Here is a 24,487-nt window from a genome sequence, read left to right on the forward strand (position 1 = left end):
TGAATATAAAGAGGGAAACTATAAATAAGTTAAGTGAACACAGAATAGTATACCTGTCAGATCTCTGGGAAAGGAAAGACTTTAAAACCAAGCAAGAGTTAGAGAAAATTACAAAATGTAAATTGAATGGTTTTGATTATATTAAGCTAAAAAGCTTTTGTACAAACAAAAACAATGTAGTCAAAATCAGAAGGGAAACAACAAATTGGGAAAAAATCTTTATAACGAAAAACTCTGACAGGGGTCCAATTACTCAAATATACAAGGAGTTAAAGCAAATGTATAAAAAATCAAGCCATTCCCCAATTGATAAATGGGCAAGAGACATGAATAGGCAATTTTCAGGTAAAGAAATCAAAAGTATCAATAAGCACATGAGAAAGTGTTCTAAATCTCTAATAATTAGAGAAATGCAAATCAAAACAACTCTGAGGTATCACCTCACACCTAGCAGATTGGCTAAAATGAAAGAAGGGGAGAATAATGAACGTTGGAGGGGATGTGGCAAAATTGGGACATTGATGCATTGCTGGTGGAGTTGTGAAATGATCCGGCCATTCTGGCTGGCAATTTGGAACTATGCCCAAAGGGCTATAAAAGACTGCCTGCCCTTTGATCCAGCCATACCATTGCTGGGTTTGTTCCCCAAACAGATCATAGATAAACAGACTTGTATGAAAATATTTATAGCTGTGCTTTTTGTGGTGGCAAAAAACTGGAAAATGAGGGGATGTCCTTCAATTGGGGAATGGCTGAACAAATTGTGGTATATGCAGGTGATGGAATACTATTGTGCTAAAAGGAATAATAAACTGGAGGAGTTCCATGCAAATTGGAGAGACCTCCAGGAAGTGATGCAGAGGGAAAGGAGCAGAACCAGAAGAACATTGTACACAGAGACTGATATACTATGGTAAAATCAAATGTAATGGGCTCCTGTACCAGCAGCACTGCAATGACACAAGACAGCTCTGAGGGACTTATGGTAAAGATGCTACCCACATTCAGAAGAAGGACTGCAGGAGAGGAAACATATAAGATAAACAATTGCTTGAATGCATGGACTGAGGCGGACATGAATGGGAAATAGACCCTGAACAAGGACACTTGTTACAACCAGTGGAAATGTGCGTGGGCCATGGGTGGGGGGAGAGGGGGGGGGGTGAAGGGGAAAGTAGGGGCATAAAGTATGTAAACAGATTTAAAACGAATACTAATAAATGTCTAAAAAAATTTAAAAATAAATAAATAAATAAAAATAAAAAGTGAAAGGAGAGGAAGTAGAAAGACTTAGTGTAGAAAGCATTCTAAAAAAAAATTAATCAAGAAGGGCAGAAGAGATATGAGGATAAGGACAGAAGAAGCAAGTAGCTAAGATAGAAAACCAGATCAAGTGAGGGTTTTTCAAAGATGGAGAAAACATTGGAATAACTGTAGGCTATAGGAAAACTGCCAATTATTGCTTACTATTGATCCTTTGTTTTCAAAGAGAACCAATGACATCATGGAATGATGTCTTGACTTAAGCTTGAATTGGATTTAAGTAGCAAAAGTCAAGACAACTGGGGATGGCTCAGAATACAATGGATGACCCCAATGTCATCCCAACAAGATCATGCCAATATCTTTGATGTCTGACCATGCCCTAAGAGTTCCACAGTGCCTGCTTCAGTTCCCTTCACAGCCATGGGAACAAATTGTTCTCATCCACCTATCCCACCAGAAGTCTTCATGTGCTTGGGGTAGACATCCCCCCTAACTCACTGATGGGTTTGAGGTATGTTGGTTACCCTCAACTTGGTTTGACCCCTGTGCATGCTATAGCTTCTTGGCAAGTGAGAGTTGGGTAAAAAGTGGATATAAACATGGATAAGCAGCCCAAAAAGTTCTTGGCAAGCCCTGACACCAGAAGTGCTAGTCCTCCCAGCACATCCCATTCACTCCATAATATAGGGGGAAATCTACTAAAGATGACAGTATGGGATTGAGGACACATGCAGACAGGTTTGCCTTGGGAATAAAAGCCAATTTTTCAGTAGAAGTTGAGGTGGAAAAGATAGTGGGGGAAGATATGAAATGGAGAAGTGCAAGAGGGATGTCTCATTGAATGGCCTCAGTTTTTTTGGTGAAATGTGAGACCATGTCCTCAACTAAGAGGGCCTAAGAAGGGATGAAAAGATTTAGAATAACTACTATTTTGAGAAAGAAAATTGATTAGAGAGGCATAAAAGGATTGCTTTGTTGTAGTGAGAGCCCAGTTGAGATTATGGAGTATAAATTTGTATCGGATGCAATCAGCAGAGTTTTTATAAAATTTCTCTAATTCTGTTTGGCAGCATGTAAATAGAGAGAAAAGTAGTGATTGGTGGAAGTGTAGTTTGACAAAGTACAACTGGTGTCTGATAGGGACCAAGGAATTTGTACAAAGGATAATATTTGTTGTGGTCCAGTTATTTTTCAGTTGTGTGCAACTCTTCACTTAGGATTTATTTTCTTGGCAAAGATATTGGAGTGGTTTCCCATTTCCTTCTCCAGCTCATTTTATTGATGAAGAAACTGAAGTAAACAGGGTTAAATGACTTTCCCAGGGTCATATAGTTAATAAATATCTGAGACACAGATTTGAATTCAGAGAGATGAGTCTTCCTGACTTTCAGCCTGACCCTCTATCCACTGTACCACATTCACCACAGAGTCAAGATAAGGAAAGGAGGACAGTGTTGCCAGTGTAGGCTTAATAGTCTGGCAAATATCTAAGGGATAGGAATTGAGGGTCAAGAACAGGGTTAGGGGTTCTCAAGAAAAGTGACAGATGGAATGGTGGTTATGAAGAGATAATGGTATTTGGGGTTGATGAACATGGTAGAGAAACACTTAAAGGTAAATAGTAAAATCAAAGTTAAATATTAAAAGCTCTATTTGTAGCTGAGATAGAATTAAGTGATAGTTCATGGGCATTTACTACATTAAGGAACTGGGAAGTTAAGAGTATTTGAGGGAGCATCAATAGATTGTAGTTACAAGAATCTGGACTGGGTGATAAATTTAAATAGTGTGAATCTCAGGGAAGGAAAGATTGTTGAGTGATGACGGTAAAGGGAGTCCAGAAGTGTCAAAGGAAATCAAGGAGTGTTCTAACTAGAGTATGATGGCCTACTAATCACAACCAGTGAGTTAAGGGTTAAGGACTGAAACCAGTACTGGAAAGGGTGGTCAGGGATAGAGTATAATCAGGAGGAGCCAGGTCTCAGTGTGGAAAGAGAAGGGAAACTGTTTAAGATGAAAGTATGTTTTGTTTTTTTTTTAATACAGATTAAGCATTCCAGGTAGCACAGTGTAAAGAGTGGGTAGAACTAAAATGGGACATGAAGTGGGGGTTAGAGGTGGGAGAAAGGGGAAGAAAGGGAGAGGAGAATTGAGTGGGTTGGGAAGAAACAGGTAGCAAGTGAAGGGAAATGTAGATTGTTCTTCAGGGTTCAGAATTACCAGGTTGAGGAGATTATGAGGAGAGAGAATATGCTAACCATTAAAAAAATGAGTTCAGACAGACATTATCAGGGGCTAGAGAGAAGTCTGTTGAGGAGAGAGGCAGGTAGACAGACTATTCAAGGTCCTCCCTCAAGATCCACTCTCATAGCACATTGTGTTGTTCAAGGCCCAGGATGCCTGCTGCAAAAAGCAGAAACAGGCAATGGAAACTCCAGTAAAGGAAGCAGAAACTGATAGTTCAAATTAGATAAAATTCAAGAAAGGCCTCCAGAACCTTGAGAGAAATCTCTGAAGCAAAGAAGCCAGTATTGGGTAGCTTGGATCAGGAGCTGACTCAGGGCTCTTAGAAAAGTTTCCATAACTAAGAGACCAGAGGGCAAGAGTCCTAGATCAGAGCTTGAAGCACAGCTCCCTAGGAAGGCACCAGGCCAAAGACAGAGGCCAGAGACTACAGTTAATCTTATCCCCTTCCTTACCACTGATTCAGATCTTACCCATGTTTCCAGGTCAATCTATAGTTCTTAACTCCTTTTTGAAATCTTCTAATCAGGCTCCATCTAACCCAAGATGATCCCCCCTTTTCTGAACTCCTATAATCCTCACTATCTATATCCCTTAATTACATAATGTCTCTTATTGTTATTTAATCAACAATCCTGATTCTATATCTTCTTTCCAATTCAATTACAAACTCCTTCCCAGCACAACACACAGTTCTCAAAAATTACTTTAAAAGATCATATAAATCAAAATCAAATTAGCAAACATTAAGCATGTACTATGTACAGAACATTGTAGTAGGCTTTGAACAGAAATAAAGTTTAGATAGTGTGATTTACAAATGTTATTTTATCAACTACAAATTTATATAGTAAGTGCATTAACTAGACCTTTAGTGTTGCTTAATAACTCTTCTATTCTACTATTGACTTCCTCTCATTTTCCATGACAGTTGCAAATCTTGTCATACAGGGAAGCTCCAAACCTAAAACAGATTGCAGTGTTGCTGTGATAAAATTCACTGAAAAGAAATCTGAAGGAAACTAATTCCACTTTTTTCCCTCCAGGCTCAACTTCTCAGCATCATTAATCATGCTTCTTCACTTTTGTCTCAGACAAAAAGTTACCCTTTGCTAAAGTTAATTCTCTCTGTTTCTGGTCCTTGATCTTAGGCCCTCTTGAACATTTCACCAAAAGCTTACCCTCTCTTCAATCTGAGTCTCTCCATCAGCTCTTGCTCTACTTTTTCAACAAATATATTTGTAATATATTCAAATCACTTCTTCTACCCTCTTTCCATTCCCCCTCATCCATCTACCATCCCAACCCAACAACTTTTTTAAAAGGCTGTTCATATTCAGTACTTCAATTTCCTTATCACCCATTCTTTCTCTGCCAGTCCCTATCTCTAGCAATTTCATCCTTCTCCTTTCTTCGAACACTTTTCAAAAATCAGCAAAAACTTAATATAGCAAAAAAATTTTCAGTCTTTTTGTTTCTCAACCTTTTCACAGTATATTACATTTATCAGCTGAATAAATCCTGCTTTGGATACAGAAATCATACATTTTTATGATTCTCTTGTTTCTCTGCTTCCTTTTCCTAGCTCCTTGTTCTTTTCCCAGCACCTTAAAATATTCGTTCAAGAAGTTTTATTCTTGGCCCACTTTTTTCCTTCAGCACTCTTTTTTGACAATCTATTTATTTACTCTTTAGGCTTCAACTATAATCCCTCTGCACATGTCTCCCAGATCAATATCTTCAATTCTGACCTTTCTCTCAAGTTCTATCTAGAGTCCCATCTCCAACTAAAAATTCTACCAACAACTAAAATTCAACATATTCAAAACTGAGCTTATTGTTCTCTCACTAAATTCACTGTCAATGATGATATCATTCACCAAGACTCTTAATGTTAGAAATCTTAATGTCATTAATTTTCCCTTGTTTCTGATATCTAATTAGTGACTAAGTCCCACTGATTCTTCTTCTCTTTATTTGCCTCTAGGTCTTTCTCCTCCAATTTATTACTCATACTATTGCAATCTTCATTATGCACAGATTTGGTTATGCCACTTCCTTACTCAAAAATTGTCAATAGTTTTTTATTACCTACCAGATTCAAGCTCTTTTGCCTGGCATTCAAGTCAGGCCATAACTAGTGCTAATCTGGTGATCTTTCCAGTCTTATCATGTATTATTTTCTCCTAGTTTGTTATAGCCAAACTAGATTGCTGTTCCTACTAAGCATGCCTTGCACTTTCCTGTTTATTTGCATCTCCTCACTCAGCTCCATATCTAAACTAGCTGCCCTCCCCCTCAGCCTGCCTCTTAAAATCTTGCCTATCCTTTAAAGTCTAATACTAATTAGCTCCTTTATGAAGCCCTCGCTAATCACCCTGGTAATTCAATAATGACCTTTCTTTCAGTAGGATCTTACACTGCAGGTCATTTTGTACCTCTCTAAGATATTTCTGTGTATTTTTTTATTAGCTATCTGTGTATGTCATCCCCCTGCCTCTAGGTCTCCTAAGGCTAACCTCCCTACTTAACTACACTTTGTAATTCTACACACAAAAGTCAATTAATAATTGTTTGTTGAACTGAAATGTCCTAGATAGGGTACAAGGCAACATTACAATTCTTTATAATACTTTTCCTCTAAGGTTGCAAGGCCCTCCACATCTCAGCAAAATTTCTTTCTCAGTTCCTTCAAAGGTGGATTCCAAAAAGTCCAGGTAAGCAGGATGGCACCTCAGAAGTCCACATTCCCATGCTTTCAGTCATGCCTCCCCTCTCTGAATCATATTTCTGGTCTTCAAAATCTAGCTCAACACTTACCTCCTCCAGAAAATCTTCTAGGATTGACCTCACTGTTCATTCTTGCAATAGGCATACCTTAGTCCCCCATGTCTTCACCTTGCACATTATTAATATGTACTCAGAATTAGAAGAAAACTCAGAGGTCACCTAATCCAATCTGTACCTGAACAGGAATCCCCTCTACAACATCCTCCAAAAGTGGTTATCCAGTCTCCATATGAAGACCTACAGTGATAGAGAACTCAATAATTACAGAGGCAATCCATTCCACTTTTGGACAGCTCTAATTATCAGGAAGTTTTTCTTTATATGCATAAAACCTCTCTGCCTCTGGGACTTCTACCTACTACTCCCAATTCTGTCCTCTAGGACCACACAGAAAAAATAGCACCCCTCTTTCACATGACAGGCCTCCAAATATTTGAAGGTAATTATCATGTTCTACCCCCTTTAAGTCTTCTATTCTCTAAACATTCACAGTTCCTTTAACCAATGTTCAAATGCCATGGTCTTTAGTCATCTCATCATCCATTGTGATTACCCACCCTTTTCTGGATGCATCTGAAGTTTGGTAATGTGCTTCCTAAACTATGGCACCTAGAATCAAACAAAATATTCCAGAGAGCAGCATATAGTGAGATTATCAGCTCTCATATTTTGAATATCATAGCTCCATAAATGTGATATAACACTGTTGATTTGTATTGACTTTGTAAGTCCACTAAACCTCTCACATATTCTTCATACCAGATTTTGTATCCCTATTGTTTATTACTGTGCATGGCCCACAGTATAATAATAAATGCATGTTGACTAAAAGTCACACTTCTCCCATTCTGTACTTTGACTTAAAAAATCAATTCCATAAGTACAGAATTTTGAATATGTTAGATTTAACTCTCTTTTCTGCCCTCTTCGGTTTGATTTCTTTTTTTAGAGAAAAAAGGTTTTCAGAGATTATTTCAAGCAAAATAACTTATAAATAACCTAAATGATATTGAATTGAGGTTGATATATTATCACTTTTATATTATCAGATATACTACTTAGATCTTTTTGAATCCCAATTCTATCAAATGACATTTTAGCAAATAATCTCAGTTTTATATTATCTAGAGATTCTATAAGTATCTTATATACCTATCTGTCCTAACAAAGTCATTGATAAAAAGAGATTGAAGCACATAGATCTAAGGATCTACTTGTCTCTAGTACACTCCACTAGACACCATCCTCCATGATGACATTTATTTCTCAATACATTTTTTTCTGGTTCCTTCATTTGATCAGTTACAATTCCATCTAACTTGATTATATCTACCTCACATCTTTCCATTTTGTCCTCAAGGATAGCTTCTCATATGCCTTGCTAAAATCCAGACATTCTCCTGACCTAGTCTAGTAAAGTCTGTCAAAAAAAACGAAATGTTAGTCATGGCCTGTTCTTATTGAACCCATAAAGGCTCTCAATTTTCACTTCCTTTTCTTAATTCTTAAAGTTAATTGTGTTGGTCTTTTGTCTTGGGTATATGTTATAGATTCCCAAATGTAAGGTCCTTGATTATAATCTGCTTATCTGTATCTGGTTCCCACTAGCACTTCCACAGTCATTTATTACTATTATTATTATTATTATTATTATTATTAAAGTAAATACTAGCAACTTAATGACAAATAACCATTTAAATAGCATGATGAAGTTTAAAGTAATCCTAAAATATGTCAGCTTACTATGAAGTACTTACATTGTTGTTGTGAAGATATTCAATTGCTCGAAGGATCTGGAAGAGGTATTTTCTTAGTCGTTTACTCTCAAGTCCATGACAATAATGCTGTAACTCATCTAAAACTGTGTGATCAATAAATTCAAATACCAAATGAATTTTCTTTTTCTGCCTAAATACTTCAATCAGATTGACCAGGTTTTCATGACGAAATTGCTATTAACAAAAGAAAAAAGAGGTTTTCAAAAATTATTCCAAGCACCATGACTCATATACAAGACCTATTTAATTTTGAATTGAGGTTAAATTATATTTCCTCTACTATTTCAACTTAAGTCATAAGTTAAGGGAATTTGGGTCTCTGAAGGATCTTCTTTAACTGAAGGCAATACCTCCATGCCAACACAATGCTTCAGTTTTTCAGGCCTGCTTATTCCAATATGACCACAGAAGTTAGCTCATGTTGATATTTGGTAAAATGCTAGAGTATTACTAACAACAAATTCCACTTATAGCACAATACAATCAATATCTTTACTAAATGGTAGTAAATAAGTTATATCAGCAGAGCTTACAATTTTAAATTGATTTCTATGACATATGGTAGGGGTTACAGAAAAAAGTAACTAAGTTTGGGGTTTATATGTCTCAGAACCAATAGTTATTCTAACCTCACCAAGACACTATGTCCTGAACACTAAAAAAAAAATAGAAGTATTGGTTATTTATCTGATTAACCAAATTCAAGAAAATTATTTTAAGATGCCTAAAAACTCCTCATAAGATATTTTTACTTTAGATATGTGGGCATAATTTAAATATATCATTAGAAATTTAATGGGAATTTGTAATGCTACCTATGGGTAGAACTCTTCCCATATGTCCACATTATTCAACTAAATACACAAAATACTTCCTTATGATTAGAATAATTTTGATTTTGTACCAAGATTTCTTAAAATTATTACATTTTCAACATTAAATTTTTTCAGCATCAAAAGATGTTCTCTTTCAAATCTCTGTTTAGAAAGCAAAAATAAGATTAATCCATTTAATACTTGTCATCCAAGATAACAGCAGATTTCAACTCACCTCACATACTCAAGGACTTACTCTTGAGGTAAAAAATACTAAGATTAATCATCAATTTCCCTAATAAAAGAAAACTTGTATACTGCATCAAATGTCTTAGCTTTTTTGCATTAAAATATGGCAAGCCTCTTTTTTGACAGGCTTTTAATCTAATTACCAAATTACCTATAAACCCTAAATTACAGAAACTTGAACTGCCAATTTTGCAAAGAAAGAAAAATTATTATATGTTAACATTCTTTCTCAATTTCACCAAACTCATTTTAATGTTATGTTTATTAGATTATTAAACATTTCATGGCAAAATATTTCCATTTATTCTAAGAGGCAGGTAGGGTGTCATGCAATTTCATCTTTTCAGTTTTTTTTATGTGACTAAAAGGTAAACATTGCAAAACTTTCTTTAAAGTTTTTTTTAAAAATTCTTATCTCAATTTCCCAGATCTAGCAACATGAGAATTGCAGGTAAAAGCATAATCATTTCTGATAATTGTAACACAAACCACTAAATTGAAAGAGGAGTATTCATTTTCAGTTCTATTTTTATTGTATTGGGTGGCCCAAAAATCTGAGTGCGGTTTTAAATTGCACTCACACTTTTGGACCACTGTATAAAAGACAAAGGTATTGAAAACAGGGATGTTTTAAAAGAGTACATATACTACAAGTAGGTTATGCAGAACAAGTGGTCAAATTTTCTCTAAACATTAAGATGAAATCAAACTGACATTACTCAACTTTATTTTTAATCCTAATTTCACTACTATTTTTTTCTGCAGATGGCAGCTGCATTCCTTAGAAACACACTTCCTAGTGATGTTTAATAGTTTTTTTAAAAGTTATTACATCTCTTCACCATAATTAGGTTTAGTTCTAAAGTTATGCTAGAAATAAGCAAATCAGAGATAACACATTTGAGGTGTCTCAAAATACTTTTATTAATAATCATGACATTAATATACATCATCACAAATGTCTTCAGAATCTTGTAACAAATCAGTCATTTTTTCCAAATGATTAAACAGAAAAAATAACCAGCTGCACTACTCCAAAGCCAAACCAAGACAGAAAACAGCATTTTCTTTGGGAAGAGTTCCATTTCTACCTAAGTATAATAGTAATATGGGTGATTTTCTCTAAGAGCACACACAGTTTTGAATTAGCACATATTAAGATTACAAAAGTGGTCTTAAAAAATGTGAAGAACTTGTGATTTCTTCATGTAAGATGTAACAATCCAGGTATGCATTGTGATATTATTTTAAGAGTGCTCAAAAACTGACTCTTGTATTGCTTATGATTGATTTCTGTAACCTTGAGTTAAATTGAACCTCAACCTTGCCAAATTCCTAGCCCTTCCCTAAGACTACACTCTGGAAGACTGGTCAGTTATCTCAGTCTCCTTATTTTACTTACAATAATCAATAAACATTTGATCAAACAACAGTAGATGCCTTAGGCCATATAGAACTCCTAATCTGGGTATTGTTTTAGAATCAGGTAGTTTGTATCTCCTGATGATTACCTCATAATGTGAATGTATCCGACCACTTGGGTCTCCCCTTCCCCCCTATACTGTTGTAACCCCAATAAAAGTAGCTATATGGCAGTTGGGGATGAAGCTCTGAACTGTGGAAGTTCTTGACCATCATAGCTCCTAACCATGGAAGTTCTTGCCCACCAGAGCTTGCTTGATGTCTGACTACCTTATGCCAGAACTTTCTAAGTCTGTGTCTTTATTCTCACCTTATGTTCTCTTTCCATTAGTCCTTAACCCGTAATCCATTTTCACTCAGTCCTTGGTTCCCCTTTCTAAGTGTCCTACCCACTAGGAATCTTCATGGAGCTGCTGGATGGCTTCATAAGAGGACTTATTAAAGAAGCCTTAAAATCACAAAGATTAAGTGACTTGCCTAGGGTCATACAGTTAGTTTCAATTATGGGATCTGAATCTAAATCTTCCAGACTCCAAGGCCAACACTTTGTGGTGCCTCATGTATTCTCATCATGCCAACTTGATTCCCCTTTTCATTGTATAAAATAAATCATTTATTTAAAGACACAAATACATATACCCTTCTTCTTACAAACTGAATTGGTCATACATATCTAATGAAGATCCACATGCTGAAGAAGAGCATGACAAACCACTCCAATATCTGCCAAGAAGACCACAAATGGGGTTATGAAGAATGAGAAATGGTTGAAAAAAATAACTGGATAACAACAATGTAGATTCACAAGAGGCAAAATTTTTTTTTTGTTATTAAAAAAAAAATACCTCCCCCAAAGGCAGTGATCATTATGTTCTGTTTACAGCTCAGATTAAAATAACTTGAGACAATTGGTGTTTTCAAATGTTTAAAAAAATAAAAGCACTATCATCTAAACAAGAGTTTTGTTTTGCCCTCCATTTAACATTCTAATAAATTAAATATATGCATAAGTATCATAAACATCAGTTCAAATCATTACATGTGATGACTCATATAAAACATTTATGCTCTTCTTTCATCTAATCCTTTTCTTCAGATTTCATTTAATTTTCTAATTTCAAAGATCATTTCTATGTGGATCTGCATTTGTATCCAAATTTTCATTTCCTCCCACTTCAAAACTGGATAAAATTAAACTCATATTCCCCTTCAAACTAGCTGTCCCTAGATAGTAATGATGCCACAATTCTCCCAGTAACTCAGGCTTTGGAGCAGTAAATTTGGGGGTCTTGGGGAAAGTCATTTAAATAAATCTGTTTTCTCTTCTCTAAAATGGGAATAGTGACATACTACATAAAAGAATTTAAAGCACTTTCAAAAAATTTAAGAACTGCATATAATTATATTTGGCAGCCATCAAGTCTGGTTAAATTTTTCCAGGGCAGTCTCTAGTTCCCTCCTATTCAAAATTTCAAGATCCTATGTAATCTGACCTCAGTCTAACTCTCCGACCCTATTTTTTTATTATTTGCACAAAATGATCTACTCTCTTTATATTTCTACCTCCCCATCCTTCTCCTTTGCAGTTATCCTGTCCAGAAATACCTACCCTTCTCTTAATTATCTAAATCCTACCCAAACTGTAAGGTCCAACTCAAATTCTAATTGAACCTTTCTCAAATCACCTCAAACCACAGGACTCCTAAGAACCCCTTCATTTGGCTCTTGCACTTTATTAACCGGAATTGTTATCTATTTAAATGTCTCCTTTTAACTGCACATTCCTGAAGATAAGGGAATCTTCCGGTTTTGGTAGAAAAGGATTGTGTACTTTCAATTGGTTAATCTGAGTAATTCATAAAATAGAGCTTTAAAAAACCTGAATTTTTATACATGCATATTATGTGTAGTAATTTCAAAATACTTTTCACAACTTCTCTATAGTTTTTATTTCCATAAATAATAATGGCAAGTAATAAAACTGACATGAAAAGACACCTTTTTCTACTTGTATGCATATATATATATAACAATATATAATGTAACAAAATATCCCAATAAGGAAACAATTTTTATTACCTAGCCACTTTCTCTCCACTTACATAGCAATTAAGGCAAAAGAATCAAACCTTAAGAAACTTTATTTCTCTCATTGCAATTTTGTTGACAGATTTTTCCGGTTTTTCATAAAATATCTTAATGGCCACTATCTGCCCAGTATCCTTATGTTTACACTTCATGACTGTTCCATAACTTCCCTCTCCCACTTTTCCAAGGGTTTCATACATCTCCATTTTCAAGACTGGTTTCTAGTTCTTCATGGAAATAAAGGGAAAAAAAATAAAATGTTTATGCTTGTATTTGTTCCAGGCTACAAATCTATTTCTAGAACAAATCCATTTGCACCAGAAGTTATTCCTATAGAAAACAAAGGATCTCGAATATTTAGAAATCTTCGAACATCTGGTCCCAAATAGAATGGTAAAAGAAATTGACATGGTTCCCTCCTCCACTACATAGTTTCTGCCTTTCTTTAGGGGTCTTACATCAAGCTCTTCTCAAAACCTTGTGATTTTATCCCCATAATTTCTAACTATACTTTTCATATGGCTTCAATCACACTCATCAAACTTCGGGATCCCAGAAAACTTCAGATATAATATATTTAAACGTGTTTAATGGGACTTTATGGCACCTCAGTCCTTTCTCAATCAAACATAGGACAGTCAGAGGCCCTCTCCTATCAAACCTAGGATTCCCACATAATCTCTAACCTTCTATCTATAAGAACTTCCCCAATCCTGAAAGCTCCAATGTGGGCCTCAAGCCAAACCCCTCCCCACCACTCCCAACCCAACCCTTCCCGCCCCCTCTCCCAGCACATGCCGTTTGGTCTCAATTTCTCCGCCTCTGCCCTCGGGCAGGTCTCACTCTACCCAACATAAAAGGCATCACCTCTCTTCAACAGTCTCTCTCTCTCTCCCCCCCCAGATTCCCGGCATCACCTACCCCCACAGGTCTCACTTCCTCATCAACCTCCACGGTGGTTTGCCCAGGGCAGGACTCTTCCATTCTGCCCCGACCCTCACTCAGACCCTCCCCCATGAAGTTCCCAGAGGCCTCAAGTGCCCTCACGGGCTTGAGTGACCTCGTCGCCCAAAGACCTCTACCTTGAGGCTTCCCCACTGTACTCAGCTAAAATGATTTCCTATTACCTAGCTCCCATAACGCCTCAATCCTCCATCCCCCTCATCAAACCCGCGGTTCCCAGGCCCTGCCCGGTCCCGGTCCGGCTGCAACAGCCCCCTCCGCTCTGCCCCGACGTTGACCTGGTCAGGGCAGCTGCCGCCGCCGCCTCAGCCCATCCTGCGGCCCCACAGGCCTGGCTCCGAGCAGTCGCAGCCGCAGCCCCAGCCTCAGCCCGGCCGCGGGGACGCGGCCTCGCCCTGCCCGCCTGCCCCACCACCCACTACCATGGCAACACCGGCAGGGCGGGGAGGGGACGCGGCGCACGCAGGACCGGAAACCTCCAGAGCCCACCCGGTTCGGAACCGCAAGCAGAGAGGGACCAAGAGAAGGAAGGTGGGCCGGGCCCAGGAGAGAGCAGTAGGTGTGGCCAAGGGTGACGATGCAGTGGATTAGGAAACTGTCACCTGGCCTCAGGTCTTTCTATTGGGGCCTTTAAAGCCAGAATGGATCCTATCAGGCTCGAATGATTTGTCAAAAGGCAGAGGGGTCCGTGACCGGGAGAAAGTCGGCCTGAATGAGAATTCGGGTCTGAGAATGCGAAACGAAAAACTAGGACGCAGCGGCGGGAGACCCCGGGGAGAGGCGCCGGAGGGGCCAGGATAGGTGGGCCTGCTTCATCCTGCCTCCAGACCAGGAAGCCGCCCCATCCAGTACCTCATTACTTCTCATCCCCGCTCCCCACGGGTGTTGTCTTAGCCTCCTCAGTCACCAAAATGTATTTTCTTGCTCTCCTTCCCCGCTTCTCACTTAACCTGTTCACCGCCTCCCATTGGAATAAGAAAGAAAAGCAGCCTCCTAAGCTTGTACCTCTCTGTCAGAGGTGGGCGGCATGCATCATGGATCCTCTGGAATCACGACTGGTCACTGTTTCACAAGCATTAATAATACACTTAGCAGTCAGTTAACAAGTATTTTTGTATCAAGCGCTAGATTTACCATGAAAGGGGGGAGGGGAACCATGGTCTCCACCCTTAAAAAGCCCACATTCGAATGGGGGGAGGAGTTGGGGAGAATAACATGCAAATATCTATATACATACAGATTAATACAGTGTAAATAGAAAGTAATTCCAAAGGGAAGTCACTATATAGTGATGGGAAAAGAGAAAATGCAGAAGGTGGGATTTGAGCTGACTCATGAAACTGGGGAAACAGTCCGAGGTGAAAGGGCAAAGCATTCCAGGAATGAGGACAGGCAATGCAAAAGAGATGAGCTTGTAGCACCAGAATTAACAGCAAGTGGGCCACTGTAGCTGGATAGGTGGAGGGAAGTAAAGGAGAGAATACTGCAAAGGTAGTTAAAAGCAAGATTATGAAGAGCTTTAAATATTAAAGAGGAGTTTATAGGGAGAAAATAGGGCACCACTAGAATGAGAATGGCATTGTGGGCAGAGCTGTAAGAAAAATCAAATTGGTGCCAAAATGGAAGGTGGATTAGATAGGAGGAATACTTGAAGCATGGAGACTTTTAGCAGTAGTTCAGAAGTTATAAGACTAGAATTGTAGTTGTATGAGAGCAGAAAAGAAGATCTTTTGAAAAAAGATGTTTTGAAAGGACAAGATTTGGTACTGAAATGTTTGGGTGAGTGAAGTGCCAAGGATGACATTGGGAACTTAAGTAATTGAATAATAGCTTCCTCAATCAAAAGTTTGGAAGGGTTTGTGGGGGAAGGTAATAAGTTCTATTTGGGTCATGCTGAATTATAATTTCCAAACTGTAAGAAACAGAGATTAGTGGCTACTTCAGGAGAGAGACCTAGTGTTGGATATATAGAACTGGAAATCTGCATAGAGAAAAAAAAATTGCATGGGAGCTGATGAGATTACCAAGTGAAATCGTATAAAGCAAAAAGAGGGCTCAGTTTGGGGTACTCACATATTAATAAATATGAAATGAAGAACCAGCAAAGGAAACTGAGGAGCAGTGAAATAGGAAAACCAAGCAGAATAGAGAAGTTGAGAGAAGATTGAGTCCTATCTGTCAAATACTGTAAATGTGATCATAAGCAAACAACTTGATAAAGCTACCAGAAATTGACATTGTACATCAATGGAAGGAATTTCCACCCTGAGAGTTTCCCATTTGATAAAATCACAGGTCTGAACCAAAACAACAAAGGAAAGCCTTTCTAGATCAATAAGTGGCATTTTGAGAAGGGTAAAGGATTGCCTATCTACATATATTGTAGGGATGGGAGGAAGCATGGCTGTTTCTTTGTGAATAAACAGTTCTTTTTTTTTTATTGAGGACTTATTTTATCTATGATGCATATTTCAAGTTTAGTTTCTATAGCTGCTAATTAGAGCTATGGTAAGAAAGCATTTGGACAAATGTAGGTTTCCTCTCTGTTATTCACAGTCATGGTCATTCTACTAGAAGTCCTATACTAACAATCCTCATAAGAAAAAACCAATTGGAAAGAGAATATTTATTTTTCAGATGTCAATTGCAGTTGGATGGACAATCCTTTGAGTTAGTCCATTATTATTTATATCTCATGGGGAAACAATATTTTTTAAAAACAGCAAGGCCCACAATTGAAAAGTTATATGTGCTGGAGTTTTGGGAAAATAGTACATCTCCTTCTACAATCCCAAATTGTTCTCTGACAGCTGGGTGGTTCAGTGGATTGAGAGCCAGGTCTAGAGACAGGAGGTCCTAGGTTCAAATCTGGCCTCAGACATTTCCCAGCTGTGTGACAGGACAAGTCACTTAACCCCCATTGCCTAGCCCTTACCGCTCTTCTGCCTTGGAGCCAATACACAGTATTGACTCCAAGATGGAAGGTAAGGTTTTAAAAAAAATAATAATAATGCAATAGGGCAGTGATGGCAAACCTTTTAAAGACCATGCACCCCATCTTCCTGCCTCCCCCCCTTATCCCACACAGGGGAAGGAGAAAGCATTTCCATTGGGCTGCTGAGCAGATGGGCAGGTGAAGTGAGGAACATCCTCAGCAAGTATAAAGATGGGGTGGGGAGTGGTCCATGGGCTCTGCTCCCCTCCAGCTCTGTCACCTGTGAGCTGCCCACCTCACCTTCTATTGTACTCCTATTGGCAGAAGGGTGGGGATATGAAAAAATGTCAGGCACAGTGGAGAGGGGGAAGGGAGCAGCACTGCCCACTCTGCCTTTCTAGTAACTAACTGGGAGGAGGGTGGTGTTACGATTAAAATTGATATAGATGGGTATAAATAGAAGTATTAATATTTTATTTAAAGTCATGTTGGTAAATTTAAGAAGACCACGCGCCTGCTAAGATCTAATTCAAATTGCTGCCATTACCTTCTCCCACTTGGCTGTCTCAAACCAACAAAGAGTATCCCAATCAAGTCCTCTCTATTTATGCTATGCTTTACGTTGGCTCACGTCACCACACAAGGCAGGAAACCCATTGAATCATGGGAAATGTAGTTTCAAAGTCCCCTAAACGTCCACAGGAAGTTTATGTCATATATCTAAATATTTAATGCTCAAATGAACCCTAAATTTCCACTAACACATTGGCCCACATAGAGTGCTCTGTGTCATCTTTGATACATGTGCCATAGGTTCATCATCACTACAATAGGGTATGAGACTACAACATCTTTGGCATCTGTCTCTCTCCATTCATGTGCTTGCTATTCTTGTTCAGGTTCTTATCACTGCTGGCTTAGACTATTCCAATAGTCAGCTAATTGGTTTCTGAATTTCACATCAGTATAGAAATATTACATTCTGGCCAAACTGGCCTAATTGTTCCCTGTACTTGATATTCCACCTCCTACCTCTGTACCTCTGCATGAGCTTTTTTTCACAACTGGAATGCTACCCTTCCTGATCTCTTAGAATCTCTATCACCTTTCAAGGTTCAGCTGAGGTGCCACCAGGTAGATGAGGCCCTTCTTCATATCCCCTACTTTTGGTGTCCTCTACCTCCCCACTCCCAAAATTATTTGTATCGTTTATATTACATATACTTTATATTAACTATTTGTTATATATTGCTAGTGGAAAGTAGGTTACTTGAGGGTGGAGACTGAGTTTTTTGTTGTTTTTAAATCTTTATATCCCTGGTGCCCAGCAAACTGTTTTATATACTGTGCAAGTAGATGATAAATACTTGAACTGCATCAGATCTAAACTTTATATTTCACCTCTCATGGTCCTTATCAAAGTAGTTTAATAAATGTATTTTGTATTCTTTGTGATATGTATTTTACAGTACTTTTTATAAAGTCAAGGAATCGTGATGTTCAGTTATGACCTATTTTTTTGTGACTCCATGGACATACCAATACTGGCCATGGGATTTTCTTGGCAAGAACACCAGAGAGGTTTGCCATTTTCTTCTCCAAAGGCAAAGGTTAAGCAATTTGCCCAGGGAAACACACAAAACACACAATGTCTAACACTGGATTTGAACTCAGCTCTTCTGACTCTAGGTCCAGCCCTCTGGCTAAGACATCTAGCTGCCTCTTTGATGATATTATCAAATAACATTAATGATAATGTTACAGTCTACTTAAAACCTTGAAGACACACACTCCTTCCCTGCTTCCTCATGCTTGACTCTGGTCTCTGGGTCCTTTGCAACTACATATAATGTCAAGAGAGGAGAATGTGGTGTGAAGGGTACTAACAATTACACCTGTAACCCCTACCTAGGAAAAAAAAAAAGAAAAGTCTTGTACTGAGAACCTTTTCACAGGGCTCTAATAGAGTAAAATGAATTCAACCTTATTTACAAAGTGTCTCTCAGAAAGGTATGTGCCTATTATAAGACTGTCTCATCTATACTTTTTTTTATAGCTACCTTTTTAAAATATTACATTTCATTTTTTCAATTAGCAAAAATTTTCTACCTTATCTCCCTTCAACATCAAACCACCCCCTTCAATTGAGAAGAAAAACAAAATCCATTATAAACATGTGGTCATCTTATCACTACCCATCAGGAGGTAAATAGCATGTTTCCTCACTAGCCTTCATATCAATTCCACAATCTAGTATTAAAAGCCTCCCAGACTCCCCTGGCCTTTATATCTAAGTGGGAGATTCTGATACTTGAATCATGATGCCTAACTAGAAAATAATAGTTTTGATTAGTGGTTTCTCCCTTTAGATTTTCTTTTTTTACCCCTTACCTTTTGTCTAAGAATCAATATAAAGTATTATTTCCAAGACAGAAAAACAGTAAGCAATTGGGGTTAAGCAACTTGTCCAAGGTCACACCGCTAGGAAGTGGCTACATCTAGATTTGAATCCAGGATCTCCTTCTCTCAGGCCTAGCTCTCTATCCACTGAACTACCTATTTGCCCCTTCCCTTAGCTTTTAAATTATGGATTCTTAGATTACTAACCATAATCTGGCTTCATTTTACCTTTCTGGAATTATTTCTAATTTTTCCCTTTCACACATTTTATTCTCCAGCTAAACAAGATTATTATCTCTTCCTGTGAAATCAACATTTTATCTTACTCTCTTACCTGTCCATTTGCATATACTACCCCATATGCCTGAAATACATACTCCCTTTTCATTTCTACCTCTCAGAAGTCTTTCAAAGATCAGTTCAAGTGTTGTTTCCATGAAGTCATGATCACCCAAATTGTTTGTGCTCTTTCCATTTTCAAATTATCTTCCTTTTACTTATCTGGATATATGTGGTATTCCCTGGTAAAATGTAAGCTCTTTGAGGTCAGGAACTATTAAAAAAATTTTTGTATCTGCAGTGCCTTGTACATATTAGACAGTTAATGTCTATTGAATTAAGTTGAATGGAAAACTGATGTGACTAATGACCAGTAGTTCACTATTAGGTAAAATATTAAATGTTTGACCATATCAATAAGAAAAACAACAAAAATCATGATTATATCAGTATACAGAAAAATACTTTTGATAAGATACAATACCCATGCCTGTTAAAAACATGAAAAAACATAGGGATAGATATTTACTTAATACAATACATGTTTATTTCTAAAACCAAGAACCACATCTGTAATGGGGATAAGGGCAAGGTTGTCTATTATTATTATTATTATTAATAATAGCTAACATATAATTCCTTAAGGTTTGAAAAGCATCCTACATATATCTCATTTGATCCTCAAAAATCCTGGGAGGCAGAGGTCATTATTATCTCCATTTTATAGATAAGGAAACAGAGACAAACAGAGTTGTTAAGTGACTTGCCCAGGATCATACGGCTCATACATATTGGTCTGCAGTAGGATTTGAACTCAGGTCTTCCTGACTACAAGTCAATAGCTATATTCACTATGACACCTAGCTGTCTTGGTTAACATAATTATTCTTCAATATAAGGATAATAATATTGTTAGCTATAGATGACAAGAAAAATAAATGGAAACAAATCCAAAATAAACATAGTCAAAAAGGAAATAAAATGATCATCTTCTGCATATGATATAATAGCTTACTTAGAAAAGCCTACACATTCAACAAAAAAACTAACTGAAACAATTAAAAGCTTTAGAAAATTTACAGGATATAAAATAAACCCACATAAGACATTAACATTATTGTATATGACTAAAAAAATCCAGCAGGAAGAACTATTAAAAGAAATTTCATTTAAAATAACACTAAATATAATCTACGTGCAGATATACATATGAAATATATGAACACAACTACAAAATACTCTTTATACAAATAAAGCCAAATCTAAATAATTTGAGAAATAGTCTTTGCTCATGGGTAGGCTGAACCAATATAATCAAAATGATAACACTAACTTAATTTATTTAGTACCATATGAATTAAACTATCAAAGGATTATGTTATAAAATTAGAAAAAATAATAAAGTTCATCTGGAAAAATAAAAGCTCAAGAATTTCAAGTGAATTAATAAAAAAAAAGTAGGGAAGAGGAGGGCCTATCAGTACCAGATTTCAAACTATACTACAAAGTAGTAATCATCAACACAATTTAGTACTGATTAAAAAAAGAGAGGTTTTCAGAGGAAGAAATCTATTAATAGCCATTTAAAAAATACTTTAAATTATTATTAATCAGAAATAAAACAACTCTGAGATTTTACCTCATAACTAACCATCAGACTGACAAAGGTGAGAAAGAAAAGGCAAATGGAGGAGGGGCTCAGAGAAAAGAGATACATTAATAAATGCATTGTTGGTCGAATTATGAACTGGTTAGGCCATTTTGGAAAGCAAATTGGAATAATGCCCAAAAAGCTATTAAACTGTATATACTCTTTGACCCAGTGATACCATAACTACCATAGAAAGAAGAAAAGAATCCATATAATACTTTTAAAAAGCTATTTAGAGCACTTTTATAGTGGCCAAGAATTGGAAACTGAGGAGATACCTGTTAAATGGGGAATGAAAAAAAGTAGTTATCATATATGAATGGGATGGAAAACTATTGCAATATAAGAAATAATGAAGGTGACCGTTTCAGAGAAAGCTGAAGATGGAATGGAGTAGTTCTGAGTGAGGTGGACAGAACTAGGAAAATAACTCATACAATAACAATATTTTAAGAAAAACAACTTTGAAAAAAAATTTCATTGAGAATAACTTTTGAGAACAACTTTGGGTGCTCTGATTAACACAATGACCAACCATAATGCCAGAGGTCTCATGATGAATTATGCTACCCTCTTTCTAATAGAGATGATATACTTGGAGTAAAGAAAAAGATTTTTTTTTTAGACATAGCCAATGTAGGAATTTGTTTTGCTTGATAATACATGTTCATAATAGAGGTTTGGGTTTTTCTTGCTTTTTCAATGAGAGAGGTTTGGGTTTTTCTTGCTTTTTCAATGAGGGATAAGGAAAGAGAAATGGGAAAGAGAGGAGGTATATGTTCACTTAAAAATAAAATTAAAATGTAATTTAAAATTAAAAGCACTCCAGGCTTATTATAGATTATTATTTTTTTTAAAAAACCCTTACCTTCAGCAGCCCAATGGAAATGCTTTCTCCTTCCCCTGTGTGGGATAAGGGGGGGAGACAGGAAGATGGGGTGCATGGTCTTTAAAAGGTTTGCCATCACTGCCCTATTGCATTATTATTTTTAAAACCTTACCTTCCATCCTGGAGTCAATACTGTGTAATTGGCTCCAAGGCAGAAGAGTGGTAAGGACTAGGTAATGGGGGTCAAGTGACTTTCCCAGGGTCACACAGCTGGGAAATGTCTGAGGCCAGATTTGAACCTAGGACCTCCCATCTCTAGGCCTGGCTCTCAATCCATTGAGCTACCCAGCTGCCCCCCTTATTATAGATTATTGATGTAAAATTTAATAGAGACTGGACAGAATTGCTTTTTTTATTCTCCTGGTTGCCTTTTTTGGAGGGTAATACTTTTCTCCCCACATCTTTTGTCTTTCCCCTTTTTCAGATACTTTGAGAAATCACCCCTTAACATCATTCAAAATTGTCTTACTTCCAGGGTAGATCTCCTCTGTGTATATTTGGCCTAATCCATCTACCTTTTTCATCTTTATTGTCTTAACTACTGTTTCAACTTTCTCATACTATACACAACTGTAATGTTAGAATGTAAATGTAGTGACTTTACTCTGATAATGAAAATTTTTAAAATAAAAACTCTAAAAGATCATTTCCATTTTTTATCTGTTAGCCTCTCAATTTTATTCTTAAATGCCCTCAGTATTATTTTGTTTAGTTGGGTCTCTCATCAGGTTTTCTCTAAACTTTTGCTTTAAAAGAGATATTACTCACATCTTCCACTTTCCTCCTGATTGAGATTTTACAAATGAATCTGTAGTCTATGCAGTGCTGCCCTCGGTGACCATATATGTTGATTTGCAAGATCAAGTATTTTCTGTTTGAGGTGGTATCTGCACTCTTTAAGATTTCCTTATTACAACTAATTTCCATTCAACTTCTTTGAGAAATGCTCACAATTGGTGTCCCTACCCATTACTCAATCCATTTTCCACCTTTTTCTGTCAATAGCTTGTTCAGAATAGAATTATTTTAATTATACATATCTTTTTGCATTTGTATTTTTCTTTTAGTTTTGTATCAACATTGACCTTTGTCCCTAATAAGTCTGTAGTATAACTTCACTCAGTCAGTTGATTTGGGAGTAAATCTCATATCAGTAGTGAGTTGTTTTCTCTCAAAATATAATTGGTATTTTTTTGTCACATTGTTGTCAGCATGTCTAGCTACTTTTGAATCTTTTCTCAAAAAAAGTATTCATGTGATATAGGCATGAAGCTTTTGTGTAATCCACAAGCTTTGACCTATATTGTTTTGCACTTCTGAACATATTTTCCAACATAATTTTCATCATCTTGCTCTATGTTCACCTTTTGTGTTAAAGTCACCTAGTATGTTATGTTCTTATTTAATTTGTAAGGTCTTAACAAATTCTTCATAGGATTTTCTCTACCTGCTTCTCTATCCTCTGTAAGAGATGCTGGCATATAAGGTGTAATTATCTTCATGGTGATGTTTTTGCAAATACTTATGAATGCCACAGTATTCAAATGTACTATGAAATGATGTTTCTTATTGTCTTTGGTCACCAGATAGAACCAACTTTGCCAGATTCTTTATCTTCCTCTCCAAAGAGAACCTGTGAGCCATCCTTCAATTTGACTGCAGCTTCCTTTTCTCTTGGTTTCACTGAAAGAATGTCATGTTAACATGATTTAGTTCCGGTGGTAGTATGTCCACATGTGTATTTCACATTTAGAGTGCTAACAACTAAGATAATTTTTACAAATGATCTAAAAACTATTATTCTGAATACTTTCTTTGGTGAAGGGGATAGTAGGGAAAACCTGTATACATGGTATATGGTATCATAACACAAAAGGTTTGGTAACCCCAACTAGAAAGTTCACAAGATTCATTCACAAGACATGTTCTGTTGCATTTATGGTCCTGTTGCTTACATATATTGCATCTTCTCACTTCACGTTCATCCTCCTAAAAATACTATCTTTCTAAGACTTCCCTATATCAAGAAAATATCACCCTGAAGCAAATACTCTGATGATTTCCACTATAAACAATGGAAATTTGAGATTCATCAAGTAAGGGCGCATTTGATGACATGGTATAGGACAGGAAAAAAAAACAACTAAGGATTTGGGCCACTCAGAAACAGATTCCTGAAAAAAAAATACAATTTTTGAAGCTCTAGAACACTTCACTTTATTAGTATTTTAGTGGTTAAAAATTTAAAAGGCTAGCAATCCCAGTACAGTTCTTAAGGCATTAAAGGAATTTCTTAGTACCTTTTAGCTCTGATGCTTTGAAGGATCTATGGTCTTATTAGTAAAGGTGTTCTCTCAAATGAATCAATCCCTCCACACCTTCTCAGTCTGTGTAATTCTTGTCTTTGTTTTTCAGTAAACCTTCCACAGAGAAACCACACAATACACTGGCCAGCTTTTTCTGTTTTTAAAATATTCTAAAAAATAATAAAATAATATACTGTATTATACCAAGCTCTTGGACTGTCTATCCATTCAATTCCACCCCATCACTTTATTTTCTTAATATATCACCAATCTTGCACTGATCAGTATTATGTTCTTCCCAGCAGCTTTTTGATCTTACACAAGCTACTAAATGAAACTGGAGAAAATCATGAAACCTTGGTAAATGGGTCCACTTAAATTTTTTAAAAATAACTTTAATTGAGTCCCCATT

General features: G+C 36.7%; 1 protein-coding gene across 1 annotated transcript in view; it reads right to left on the bottom strand.

The window, feature by feature from the left end:
- Positions 1–13,934, bottom strand: part of CDKL3 (cyclin dependent kinase like 3) — an 88,688-nt gene extending 74,754 nt beyond the window's left edge. Inside the window, exons 1-3 of the mRNA XM_044664688.1 lie at positions 13,894–13,934; positions 12,694–12,879; positions 8,058–8,252 (exon numbers count right to left, since the gene is read on the bottom strand). Of these exons, the coding sequence (XP_044520623.1) occupies positions 8,058–8,252; positions 12,694–12,858 (360 nt within the window). The 5' untranslated portion in view covers positions 12,859–12,879; positions 13,894–13,934. The remainder of the gene's footprint in view (positions 1–8,057; positions 8,253–12,693; positions 12,880–13,893) is intronic.
- Positions 13,935–24,487: the final 10,553 nt, after the last annotated feature.

The sequence above is a fragment of the Gracilinanus agilis genome, chromosome 2, assembly GCF_016433145.1.
Source record: "Gracilinanus agilis isolate LMUSP501 chromosome 2, AgileGrace, whole genome shotgun sequence".
In the NCBI taxonomy this organism is placed as follows: Eukaryota; Metazoa; Chordata; class Mammalia; order Didelphimorphia; family Didelphidae; genus Gracilinanus; species Gracilinanus agilis.